The sequence below is a fragment of the Rhinoraja longicauda genome, chromosome 35, assembly GCF_053455715.1.
Source record: "Rhinoraja longicauda isolate Sanriku21f chromosome 35, sRhiLon1.1, whole genome shotgun sequence".
NCBI lineage: Eukaryota > Metazoa > Chordata > Chondrichthyes > Rajiformes > Arhynchobatidae > Rhinoraja > Rhinoraja longicauda.
The window spans coordinates 6,419,569-6,433,935 of NC_135987.1; the positions used below are offsets into that span (position 1 = coordinate 6,419,569).

A 14,367-nucleotide genomic window follows, 5' to 3' on the forward strand; every position below is an offset into this window, starting at 1 on the left:
TTTTTGCTAACACTTGTGACATGATTTGATGTTGTTGTTGATTGATTTCAGGTCGTCTACGAGTTGCCAACAAGCAGTCAGTGGTGCTTTGATGTCCAGTGGTGTCCTCGTAATCCTGCAGTTCTGTCAGCAGCTTCCTTTGATGGGCACATCAGTGTTTACTCTGTAATGGGAGGGAGTCTTGAAGCGCAGAAACAAAACCATGTTGATAAAGTACGTGAATTTCTCTGTTATCAGGTCACTTTCAGATAGTGCACATTATTAAGGAATGGAGTTGGAGAACTTAAGAAGCCGTGTTGGAAACTGTGTATCTAGGAATTGCATTTGCAATAACTGCCATCAAAAAACTATCACTTCAATTTTCCTTTTTATTACATTTTTATATCTTAGAGGATTAAGTATGCAATTTTCCCAATTGCTTGCTGATGCATTTTCTGGAATTTTGCCAAATTGCTTTCCTTCCAATCCCTTCCCTTTGCATCACAATACTGCTTTTCCTGCCCCTCCCCTCCCCATTTTTCGCTTCCAGCATTGATCTTGTTAAGTTAGAACAATCTCCAGTTATGAAGCAGGAACATGTCTTCCACGCTGCTCACACGGATCTATTTGCAAGCCTTATGGTTTACAGTATACGTTAATGCAGTTACTCAACTCAGCAAAATTCTCAAGTCCCACATAATATCCATGCAAGATATCTCATCTGACATCCACTCTTTTGACTGATGGAAAATATTTGAAGAATGGTGTGTAAGACGGAACTGCACTTAGACACAAAAAGCTGGAGTAACTCAGCGGGACAGGCAGCATCTCTGGAGAGAAGAAATGGGTGACGTTTCGGGTCGAGACCCTTCTTCAGACTGGTTAGGGATAAGGGAAATGAGAGATATGGAAAGATGTGATGTGGAAAGATAAAGAACAATTAATGAAAGATATGCAAAAAAGTAACAATGCTAAAGGAAATGTAGGTAAGGTGAAAATGAGAAGCTAGGTGACTTGGGTGGGGGAGGGAGAGAGAGGGAATGCTGGGGCTACCTGAAGTGAGAGAAATTAATATTCATATCACTGGGCTGTTAGCGGCCCAAGTGAAATATGAGATGCTGTTCCTCCAATTTGCGTTTAGCCTCACTCTGACAATGGAGGAGACCTAGGATAGAAAGGTCTGTGTGGTAATGGGACGGAGAATTAAAGTGTCCAGCAACCGGGAGATCAGATAGGTTCAGGCGGGTTGAGCGAAGGTGTTCTGTGAAACGATTGCCCAGTCTGCATTTGGTCTCGCCGATGTATAAGAATCCACATCTTGAGCAGCAGATACAGTAGATGAGGTTGGAGGAAGTGCAAGTGAACCTCTACAGATGCTGGTTTAAACCGAAGATAGACACAAAAAGCCGGAGTAACTCGGTGGGACAGGCAGCATCTCTGGAGATAAGGAATGGGTGACGTTTTGGGTCGAGACCCTTCTTCAGACTGGTAAGGGATGGGAAACGAGAGATGTGGATGATGATGAAGATGTTGCAGAACTCTCGGCGGAGAGAGGAGGAGAACTTCTTCAAAGTAGACATACCGTGAGATTTTTCAGTGGAGCAGATACAATTTGTAAGAAGGAACTGCAGATGCTGGTTTAAACCTAAGATAGTCATAATGAGTACGATAGGAGCTCTTAACTATTTACAGACTTGAGCATTGGAGTTAAAATTCATTTAGATTTCAAAATACATAGGAACATATAAATCAACAGTAGGCTACTCAGTCCCTTGATTCTGTTCCACTGTTCAACAAGCTCCTGGCTGATACAATTTTAGTTTCAACTTCACGTTCTTGCTAATCCCAGGTAACCGTTCATCTCCTTGCTTATGAAGACGCTGTTTACCTCTGCCTTCCACAACCTTTTAATGAAGAGCATTTTAAAGATTTGTGACCCTCTGAGGAAAACAGAATTGTCTCATCTCATTATTACCCAAAATATTCCACATTTTTATACAATGACAGCCAGTTCCAGATTATCCCACAAGAGAAATCTTTCTCTCCACATCCACATTATTAAAGTACTTTAGGATATTTTATGGTTTGATTAACTCCCTTCTCATTTAACGTGTAGGAAGAAACTGCAGATGCTGGTTTACACCGAAGATAGACACAAAATGCTGGGGTTACTCAGCGGGGGTAATTCAGGCAGCAGGTGATGTTTCAGGTCGAAAAAGGGTCTCGACCCAAAACATCAGCTATTCCTTTTCTCCAGAGACACTTCCTGACCTGCTGAATTAGCATTGAATGTTTTAACCCACTAAATGTTCTAAAGTTGTATTTCTTGATTTTAGATTTCGTCCTCATTCAACAATTTGGACCCATTTGGCACAGGGCAGACATTTCCTCCTCTAGATATTCCTCAGAGAGCAGTTCAGCCCACCATGGTCCTTCCCTTGAAAAAGCCTCCTAAGTGGATCCGGAGACCTGTTGGTGCATCATTTGCTGTGAGTCTGACCCTCGGCTTTAGCTTATTGATGGGCTGGTCAGTTTTCTTTTCTTAATTTACTGTATTGGAATTTTTGTTTACAGTTTTCACACATATTGCTTGCTAATTCTGAAATCTATTTTTTTTTTAAAGTTACAGCTTTAGGGACATGAGGCATTCAGCCCCCTGTCACTGCAGGCACAAAGACTGGGTTTTGTCTGTAATGCACACATAACTGTCAATGGGTTAGCTTCATTCTGGGACAAATCTGAACATTTGATAAAAGTCAGATACCTCTGGCACCTAGAACATACTTTCTTGTTGTGTGGAGTTTGTATGTTCCCTTTGTGACTGGATTTCCTTCTTCCCCCAATTCCAAAGATGTGCAAGTTGATAGGTTGATTAGCCCATAATGTGCAATGAATGGTAGAATCTGGAGGGACAATAGGAATGTGTGGAGAATAATATGAGGTAATTGAAAAATTATTGTTAATGGATATTTGGCACGCACTGGGTCAAAGAGCCTCTTTTTGTGAAGTGAAGTGAGAATGCTCCTGAAGAAATAGACATAAGCTAATTCTTGTCTCAAAGTCGAAAATATATAGATCTGACTTTAGGTTTCTATACATAAAGATACTGTCAATGTTTTGAAAATATAAACCTTTTGAGCAAAATATCCTACCGGTTTTATTATTATGCATAAACAAGTTGAGAGGAAGTGTATTTCTCACTGTCTTTTTCCACTATACCTTCATTTGCAGTTTGGGGGGAAGTTGATTACTTTTGACAATCCCAAAGCTGCCGCTCCACAGATCCAACAACCTCTTTCACGCCAAGTCTTTGTGAGCGTGGTTACTACGGAAACGGAATTTTTGTGCCGTTCGAACGAGTTACAGACAGCACTCCGGTCAGAAGCATTTGTCCACTACTGTCAGTCCAAGATTAGCATCGCTGGAACAGAATTCGAAAGGAACATCTGGAACTTTTTAAAGGTGCTTTCGGTCTTGGTGGCTTTATAAATATTCAAATTTGCTGAATAAGAACAATAAAATTCGCATAATCAAAATTGTCTTTAAACAAAATATAATTAAGTCCTTTAAGAACATTTCAACAATTCTTAAATGCAATAATGCAAACACATGAGTCGAAATCCCATTCCACTAATGAGGTACCCAAACCAGTATATACATTGTCGCCGATTGCCCTTCTTTCTTAACTTCGCTTAAACAAAATTTTCAAAAGTACAGTTTCTTTGAGTACACATCACAATACCAATTATTTTAACGTTTACGATGGTTGGCACAGACTCAGTGGGTGAAGGGTTTGTTTCTGTGTTGTAGGACTCGTTAACTCTATGGCCATTTAAGCAAATAGTGTGTGTGGAAGCATTGTGTTGTTTGACCAGACAGGCATATTTGAATTTTGACTAACCCAGCTATATAGTTAAAGCAATCACTGAGTGAACAATCAGTCTTCTCACATATATACATTTGTAATCAATTTTAAACAGCCTTGGTGTGAGTCAAATAAATGATCTGATTGCTCCACAAAAGAATTACATTCGCACAGCACCATACCAGAGGGAATTACATCTCCATTTAACCAAAGTCACAACAATTGACCAGAATGGCGATTCTAATGAATGAACGGAAATTTTGTCCGAAGTAAATTTAATGAAAAGTCACCACATAAAAGAGATGAAGGGTTGGGTAATTGGGGTGCAGAGAGCTGGGATGGTGCTGTGATGTGAAAATTTGACGTACATGCACATAAAACAATGGAGCACAGGAATAGGTCCTTCGGCCCTCTATGTCTGTGCTGAACATGATGACAAGGTCAACTCTTCTCTCCCCTGCACATGATTCATATCCCTCCATTCCCAGCATATCCATGTTCTAACCTCAAAGTCTCTTAAATGCCATTATAGTATCTACCACCAATGCCACCCCTGGCAGTGCATTCCAGATGCTCACACAGTCCCATTCGGTGATGTACACATTCTCCCGAGCAAAGCACTCTCATTAAATGTGTTCTTTAAAAAAAATATGTGATTAAAAATTTTTTTTCTCATCCTCAAGGTAAATTTTGAACAAGATCCTCGCACAAAATACTTGAACCTGCTTGGCTACAGCAAGGAAGGACTGGAAAAACAGGTAACATTTGAAATTAAAAAAAACAATTGAATAAAGTTATGTGGTGAGGTTCAGCTCGTAGATTTGCAAATTATATTACTTGTGAAGATTGATGTAAGGGAGTTCAAGGCTAATTATCAAGATTCCTTCTTGCCCCACCCATGGAAGGAAAGATGTTGACTCATTGGGGAAGACCAACTTTTCTTGTAGAAGAAAGAAGCTAAATATTTTTGTTTGAAATGAATTGGTTAATCCCACTGAAAGTTTCTTTCAAGCTATTTATTGTGTCCTGCACGTACATGAAACCTTAAATTCTTTGTTTTGCTTGCTCCACTTTGTCTTTCCTACACTTGTTCATTCATTTAGTTATTTTTCTCTCTTTTTGTTACCTGGTGTTTGCAATCTCTGTCTCACTTGTGTTCTCTTATAACACTGACTATCTAGAATATGTTTCAAAGGTAGACACAAAATACTGGAGTAACTCAGCGGGACAAGCAGCATCTCTGGAGAGAAGGAATGGGTGACGTTTCTGTTGTGATATTGCTGGGACTACTTTGTTGTATCACAAGGACTACTTTGTTTGCCTGTGTAGTAATGTGTATATAAGAGATTGGTGTGTTTAGGTGGTGACTCTGGTTCCAGGTGGCCATGGAATAAACAGCCTGGAGTTAAGCTCCAGCATTGTAACCTTTTACACACATGTACTTGTGGTCCGTCCAGAGTCTCAACAAAGGTACAACAGATACCGGACCACGAAGTACAACATGGTAGCAGCGGTTTGGTGATTAGCCTAGAAAGGTAAAGAAAAAACCCAAGCAGAAAAGGTTAACAAGTCAAATTTTAAAAAAAAAATTAAATAAATAAATGAATAAACTAGAGCCCTAAAGAAACAACAAAAAAAAGAAGTTTCCAGCTCGGTAAGGGACGCTAGGATTGCTTCTCGACAGGGCCAATAGTTGTATGTGCACTTACCGGATGAGAAGTCAGCGCCGAGCTGCCGACGGGACGTTGCAAGCTGCTGAGGGAGGTGTGTGTGTGAAGGCCCACATCGCACCGACACCGACAGGGACCGACACCGCGGGGGAGTGCAGCGACCGGCGAGACACAGCACCGCGGGGGAGTTTGGCGACTGGAGGGACCGACCACCCACGGCGGCGCGACGACCGATAAGGCCGAGGCACTGCGTACTCACCCAGGCGCGTAGACCGGAGAGTCGGGACGGCCCTGGGCCCGAGGCAGCGGCAGCGCGTGTTGACTGTGAGTGGCAGCGGCCGGGAGCACCTGTGGGCGGGGCCAGTGCGCACCGCAGCCGAGGCCCGATCGCACCGCGGTTACAGCAGCTGGGAGCTGCATAGTGCGAGCCCAGCGTTGCGAGCCCAGCAGTGCGAGCCCAGCGTTGCGAGGAAGATCATCGCGGTGGAGCAGCAACCTTCACCCATCTAGATTATACGCTACGCTGATCTACACGGCCAGTCTGCTTCTTGGAGGGAAGATATGGACTAAACATGACTGATTTGTGTATTTACCTGTGTGTAATACTGAAAGATTAATGTTTTGCATTTGATACTCTGGTATATGTATGTATATATCTGTGGATTGCATATCGTTATATAGTACTACTGATAGCAAGGAGTGGAGTCCTGTGATACGGTTGTTTTGGTGTCATTTGTAATTGTTCAAGTTACCGTGTTTACGCCATATAGTGTAAGTAACATGCCTCGGTTACCTGAAATGACCTGGCAAGTGCTGGACATTCCCAATGAGTTCTCCCTGTTCAAGCAGAGGTTGCAACTGTGCCTGCAAGACTTAGAAATCACATCGGAGTCTAAGCAGGCTACAAAGATAAAAATCGCTTTAGGAGTGGAAGGACTTCGTTGTTTGAATGCATCAGGTCTGAGTGAGGAGGATCGGAACAAACCAGAGGGCATATGGACATTTTTTGAGGACCAGCTGAGGACGAAGGTAAATTTCAGAGTCCACAGGTTGGAGTTGATGCGGTATCGCCAGAAACCGGGGGAGTTGCTCGATCAGTTTGTGACCCGGTGTCGTGAAAAAAGTCTCCAGTGTGACTTCACTGAGCATGGGCTCACTGACAGAGTCATGGAGTTGGTAATCACGTCCACACCCTATGAAGGTCTACAGCGAGAGCTTCTACAGAAGCCTGCAGGTCACACCATTCCAGAGGTGCTTATGTTAGGCAGGCAGTATGAGGCCATTGCAGCAGGCAGACAGTGCATTGCAAATTTAGAACCCGGGTCTAGCCATATTGATGCTGTCAAGACAAGAGGGTCGACGAAACAGAAGCCGCAGGATGAGAGATAACACCCTTCGGGCCAATGTTCTTTGTTTCATCAGCCTAGGCAATGCCCGGCGTATCGCGACACATGCAGGAAGTGTGGCAAGAAAGGGCATTGGGCAAGTTGCTGTAGATATAAAGTGGATCCTATACGCCCATCTAAATGGTCCAGGGGCAAATACAAACGAGTTGACGATGTACAGCAGCAGTCCCATGACGGTGTTGCATCGTGCTGTGACAGTCAAGAGGAAGGATCGGATATGTATTTCCATACCTCATCACCATTTCGGGTATGGACAGGATGCCTCCAATAGGTGATGAGGCATTTGCGGTGTTGAACATCATATGCCCGTCAATGAAGGGGCAACATCGACTGAAGGTGAAGATAGACACCGGGGCTGGAGGAAATACCCTTCCCCTTCGGGTCATACGAGACATGTATCCACATGACAAATATAAGCAGCACCTACGACCAAGCAAAGTCCGTTTGACAGCATATAACGGGACGGAAATCATGTGTGTTGGAACTATATCCATTTCATGCCGATACCAGGGATCGATGTGTCCTCAGGAATTTTTCGTGGTAGACGTGGCAGGATCCGCTGTCATAGGCCTTCCATGTATTAAGCAACTTCAGGTCGTCACGATACATGCAATGGGAACAGAAGAGCACCCATCAGACGCTCGGAAGGAGCAAGAAAGTTTCAACTCAGTGGGAGACCTAATGAAGAGATGGCCTAATCAGTTTGATCGGATTGGCAACTTCAAGGGGCCAGCCACCCTTCATCTCAAGGAGAAGGTCACACCACACATTGATGCGCCAAGGAAATGTAGTATCCATCTCAAAGACAAATTGCGGGCTGAGTTGGACAAGATGGAGGATGATGGAGTCATCCGAAAAGTGACTCACCATACGGACTGGTGCAGTTCAATAACCACCTCCGTTAAGAAAGATGGATCAATCAGGGTATGCCTAGACCCAAAACGCTTGAATGCAAGTCTCAAACGCTGCCCACACAAGATCCAAACACTTGAGATCAATCCAGCTTTTGCTAATGGGAAATTGTTCTCCAAACTTGATGCTAAAGCGGGCTATTGGTCTGTCCGACTTGATGAGGCAAGCCAGGAACTTACCACATTACGCAAACCTTTTGGCAGGTATTGCTACAGGAGGTTGCCTTTCGGTCTGTCGGTGAGTCAGGATATTTTCCAGCAGCGTATGGACACGATCATACAACAGGTTCCTGGATGCATCTGCATTGCAGATGATATTGTCATAGTGGGATCCACGGAACAAGAACATTCATTGTAATCTGAAGAAGCTGTTGGAGACAGCGTCCCGGGAAGGACTAGCTTTCAACAGTGCTAAGTGCGTAGTGAAGGCTAAGTCCATCAACTTCTTCGGGACAATGTATTCAGACACAGGCATCAGACCAGATCTTGGTAAGGTGAAAGACATTCATATGATGCCAACACCACATAAAGAAGATTTACAACGGTTCGTGGGGATGATGAATTCTTTATCGCCCTACATCCCAAAATATGCTGACCTGGTCGCCATCTTGAGGGATTTACTGAAGAAAGATGTCCCATTCTTGTGGCAAGAAGACCACCAGATGGCGTTCTGTAACCGGAAGAGCAGCATACAGGAGGAATCTGTCCTCCAGTACTATCGCCCTGATGCTCCTGTCACCCTTGAGGTGGATGTGTCAATGAAAGGAGTGGGAGCATGCCTTTCGCAGGAGGGACGGCCTGTTGCGTACGCTTCGAAGGCTCTGTCTTCATGCCAGTCCAGTTATTCCAATATTGAACGCGAGACCCTTGCCTTGGTTTTTGGAATCACAAGGTTTCATACATACCTATTTGGGCGGGATTTTAAGGTGGTGACTGATCACAAGCCTCTTGTCACTATCTGCAGCAAACCACTCACTAGTGCCCCACCCCGACTGCAGCGGTTGCTCATCAAGGTGCAAGGATACAACTTCACCATAGAGCACAGACCTGGGGCAGAGATGATCTTTGCTGACACTCTCAGCAGACTGCCCAATCTGGAGAAGACAGAGAGCATAGATCTAGATGTGCATGTAGAAAGCATCTTCTTCGACAACATCGAAGACACACTCGATGTCGACTTGATACACTTTGGCAAACTCAAAAGGGTGGAGCTGCAGACAGAAACTTGTCGTGACCCTATACTGCATACGGTTATGCAGTATATTCATCCCGGATGGCCGGCGACCCTACAGGAGATACCTGCTGGCCTGCGGCCCTACTGGCCTTTTCGAGATGAGTTGGGCATGTCAAATGGGGCCATATTCAAAGGATGGCAAGTAGTCATTCCTGAGTCGATGAGACAGGATGTCATGCAGCAACTTCATGTTGGCCACCAAGGCATTGAGAAGACGAGACTTCTAGCGAGACAAATGGTCTATTGGCCCAACATGAACCAACACATTGATGACCTTGTCCGAAGGTGTAGTCCGTGCCAGATGCACATGCCGGAGCAAATGAGGGAAACACTCATGCCACATGAGATACCAGTCATACCTTGGACCAAAATAGCAATGGATATGTTTGAACTTGACAACATACAATATCTTGTCATGTTCGATTACCATTCCAAGTTTCCGGTGGTGCATAGACTGACTAGCACCACGAGTGCCGTGGTTGCTAATATGGTGACTGCAATGTTTGGTCTCCTAGGAGCACCGACGGAGATCATCTCCGACAATGGTCCACAATTTGTTGGTGAAGCTTTCCAGTCCATGTGCAAGCAATGGGGAATCACCCATACGACGTCCTCGCCTAGATACCCTCAGTCGAATGGGCTGGTTGAGAGAATGGTACGAACGGTGAAATCTGTTATCAAGAGGTCCTTGGCAACGGGACAGAGTGTAGCTGCAGCTGTACTCAACTTGCGTACTACACCGATTGATTCCAAGTTACCGTCACCGGCAGAGATGATGTTTGGAAGACAGATTCGGACGCCTCTCCCCACGAACCTTGACACGAACAAGGCACACGAAGGGCAGAGGACCTTTGAGCGACTTGAGGAGCGTAAGCAGAGTATGAAGGCACAGTTTGACAGTTCGGTCAAGAGACATGACTTGTTGCCATTGCACGCTGGACACAAGGTCCGGGTTCTGGATCAAGCAAATCATGTCTGGATTCCAGCAGAAGTGAGATCGGTCTGCGACGAACCCCAGTCAAGATCTTACATCATTGAGACGCCGAATGGACATCGGTTCAGGAGGAATCGAGTGCAGTTGAGAGATCTTCCTCCACTGGAGAAGCCAGGTGTCGGTCCCCACTGCGTCCCTCCAGACAGTAACAGGACTGAGACCCAATGTGAAGCGGAGGAACGACCGGCACGTAATGATGATGGGGATTATGTGACACGTTCGGGACGTGCTAGTAAGAAACTTGCACGTTACCGTTGATATTTGTTAATGTTTTATGGTGCTTATAAAAAACGTTTGTGTTTAGAGTTTGTTGTTCAATATATTTCTTTTATAAGACAAGGGGGATGTTGTGATATTGCTGGGACTACTTTGTTGTATCATAAGGACTACTTTGTTTGCCTATGTAGTAATGTGTATATAAGAGATTGGTGTGATTAGGTGGTCACTCTGGTTCCAGGTGGCCACGGAATAAACAGCCTGGAGTTGAGCTCCAGCATTGTAACCTTTTACACACGTGTACTTGTGGTCCGTCCAGAGTCTCAACAAAGGTACAACAGGTACAACAGTTTCGGGTCGAGACCCTTCTTCAGACTGATGTCAGGGGAGGGGGCGGGACAAATATATAAATGTAGTCGGAGACTAAGACTAGTGGGAGAACTGGCAAGGGGGAGGGGATAGAGAGGGAAAGCAAGGGCTATCTGAAGTGTTTAGAATATAGAATAGAATATGTTTCACATGCTTTAATCTCTGTTTGGTCTTTCTCCTTTATCTTTCCGTCTCATGTGATCTGCCTTTGAATAGTATAACACTGTATTTAATGCTTTATCCCAATTCTTCAATGTTGCTAATTAATCACATTTCAAATTGCCATTTCCAGATCGGATCATCTCTAGGCAACAGCGCACAACTGAAGAATCTAGAAGTGGAGAACCATGAACGAGCACAGAAGATGCCAGGAGTCTCTAGTCAGGTACAACAGCTAGTTGCAATTGCCTCAAAACTTTGCTGGCTTTGATACTTATTGCTTGCATGCCATCATTTGCAAGGAACATATTTTCTTTGAACAAAATATTAGCACTGGAGGCCATTCAGTATGTTTTGCCAGCCAAATGTTTTAATATTGTGGCAGTGCTGAAATGTAAAATCATGATGCAATGATGCATTACAATTTATGGATCACAGTTATAATTTTTAACAACTTATAACAAGAGATTATGCTGCTTTGTGAGCAGTCATATATGACTAAGAAACCTTGTGCATGTGTATTTTGTACATTTTTTATGCACGCACATTTACAGACCTGGATTGTTCACTTTCCAGAGTTCGAGTTCCGAGGAGTCGATTGCAGCAGGAGACGCCTCAACAACTGATTTCTTTGATAATATTCCAGAGGAAAAGCCCATCTTTGAAATTCCTGTGACTGGAGGTAAGTGATGGATAACAATTTAACAAAGTAATTTTATGAAGTAGACTGCCCAAATTCTGGAATTGCATAAATGTAAGGCACTGAAGGAGACTTACTGGGCAACTGTATTCATGCTGACCCAGAACACTATTGAGACACATCCTAATTTCCAACTCTCAGTCTCTAACCTTGTAACACGTTGTTTGTTGATGAGGGTATCTTTTTCCATGAGTCTTTCATTGAATGATTCCAGAACTCTTCTGCAAGAATAAAAAAAAGTCCATCACTACCTCTCATCCTTCGTTTAAATCTATATTCCCTGGTTGTTAGCCCCACTGCTAAGGGAATTAGGTCTTTTCTATTGACCGATCCAGGCAACTCCAGGGGACATCTGTACATAGTTAAATTTCCCCCTCAACCTCCTTTAGTCCAAACAAATAACGGCAACCTGGCTAAGTTTTCCTCAATCTGCTTTTGAAATTGCCCATGGAAGAAAATATATTTGCTTCCTTTCCAAACTTGCGCATCTCTCTCCTGAAGACTTTGGTCTCGGCTGGGCTTATAGGCTAGCAACTACTGAGGATATTGTTTGAATCTTGCCATTGGGTCAGCAGATTGCCCAGGTCTGAACAACAAATGGATTTTTCATTGTGCTGTCCAATGGCATGGGGCCAAACTGAACTAAGGGAGAAATGTTTTCTTGCAGCATCTTCCTGTCTTTAATCCAAGGGAGCTGAGGTCTGTGGTAATAACCCTTATAGGGTCCCAGCCCAAAATGTCATCTATCCATGCTCCCCAGATATATAGTCTGACCCGCTGTGTTACTCCAGCACTTTGTGTGTTGTTTTGTAAACCTGAAGTTTTACATCCCATCCAATCTACTGTGCTGGTTAAGTGAGATCAGATAATATTTGTCCTGATTCGTTTCCCTTTCCCCTGACTCTCAGTCTGAAGAAAGGTCTCGACCCGAAATGTCACCTATTCCTTTTCTCCTGAGATGCTGTCTGACCTGTTGAGTTACTCCAGCTTTTTTGTGTCGATCTTCTGGAACTTTACAACATTTGTTATTGAGTGGTTACTTGTATTGGCCCCATAAAAAGGAACCTCCTGTGACTGGTTTCGGTTGGATAAGATGGTTAAAATTAGACCTGAAACACAAAGCTCACTCTGCAGTAAGTTGTGGCACTTTATAATGCTGTTGAACTCTTGGAAATCCAAACAGTTGAGATTTGGCTGTTGTGTGATTCAATGTTTATTCAACATTCAATTAAACCTCCTCTGTCTATGACTGCCTTGGTAGTACACGTCTGCTCGATATCTTGTTTGCTTGCTCTGCGCCTTTCACCCATTTTATCTCCCATCACATGAAGGGTCTACTTTAGCTGCCATTACTGTGTTGCCTGTGTTCTCTTTGGCAATCACTCCCGTCCTCAGTGATTTCCAACTGCTTATGATCATGTAATGTTCTGTTTGAATTCATATCCTGTACTTTAAACACTTTGACATCCTCAGGCTTCCCTACTAATTTCCTCCAAACCCTTTGGGACTTGACCACACAGTGCTTCCCTTTTTTACTACAGAAGCATAGAAAAGCAGCAGGAGTAAATGTTTCGTCCCTTCAAGCCCACTCTGTCATTCAATTTGATTTAAATGAATAGGATTAAGACTATATGGTATTGAAATAGATGATAGGTCTTGGTCATATTGACTGATAGAGTGAGCTCCCCACACAGTTTTATTTTGAGAGACCTAGCTCCATTTTAAATATATTCAGCAACCTGGCCTTTACAGCCCACTGTGATAATGAATTCCAGAGGCTCGGCACTTTTTGAAATATATTTCTCTTCACATCAGTCGTAAATCTTTTGCTCTGTAGCCTGAGGCAGTGATCCCCTCATTCTAGACACTGTAGCCACATGCAACATCTTCTCTAGTTTTTATAGCTCTGGCAGAATTTTATGTTTCAGTTAGATCCCCTTTCATCCTTCTTTCTCATATTCAAACTGAATCTCTCCCATATAAACCTCGTCTATTGCATCCGCTGCTCCAGATGTCAACTTATTTACATCGGCGAAACCAAACGCAGGCTCGCCGATCGCTTCGCTCAACACCTGCGCTCAGTCCGCATTAACCAATCTGATCTCCCGGTGGCTGAGCACTTCAACTCCCCCACCCATTCCCAGTCTGACCTTTCTGTCATGGGTCTCCTCCAGTGCCATAGTGAGGCCCGCTGGAAATTGGAGGAACAGCACCTCATATTTCGCCTGGGCAGCTTGCAGCCCAGTGGTATGAACATTGACTTCTCCAACTTTAGATAGTTCCTCTGTCCTTCTCTTTCCCTCCCCCTTCCCAGATCTCCCACTGTCTTCCTGTCTCCACCTATATCCTTCCTTTGTCCCGCCCCCCTGACATCAGTCTGAAGAAGGGTCTCGACCCGAAACGTCGCCCATTCCTTCTCTCCTGAGATGCTGCCTGACCTGCTGAGTTACTCCAGCATTTTGTGAATAAATACCTTCGATTTGTACCAGCATCTGCAGTTATTTTCTTACTCTCTCATATGGCAGTATCTCCATCTCAGGACAGTTTCAATGTTGTTGGCCTTGCCTTCACCCTCCCAGCCACACAATCCCTTCCATTTGCCTCTACACCCAGTCACGCACACCATCTCTCTGTAAGATCTTTAAAAACATGATTTTTCTTCTCGATTTGTTTTAATACTTCCAGCATTTGCTCAATATCTGTTTCTTCATATCTCTGAGTGTTATGAAGATGCTATGTAATAGCATTAAAACAAAGTAAATATTAAAAACACTTTATACCTACCCATTGGCTTTCCACAATGCTGCCAAATCCTTTGAACAATTCCAACAGGTTAATTTTGATTTCCAGCAAATGTGATGCTA

General features: G+C 43.8%; 1 protein-coding gene across 1 annotated transcript in view; it reads left to right on the forward strand.

The window, feature by feature from the left end:
- The window catches only part of sec31b (SEC31 homolog B, COPII coat complex component), a 73,025-nt gene that overhangs the window by 18,663 nt on the left and 39,995 nt on the right, over positions 1-14,367 (forward strand). The window contains exons 9-14 of the mRNA XM_078428661.1: positions 52-213; positions 2,316-2,468; positions 3,211-3,441; positions 4,528-4,602; positions 10,937-11,029; positions 11,380-11,485. Coding sequence (XP_078284787.1) covers positions 52-213; positions 2,316-2,468; positions 3,211-3,441; positions 4,528-4,602; positions 10,937-11,029; positions 11,380-11,485 — 820 coding nt within the window. The remainder of the gene's footprint in view (positions 1-51; positions 214-2,315; positions 2,469-3,210; positions 3,442-4,527; positions 4,603-10,936; positions 11,030-11,379; positions 11,486-14,367) is intronic.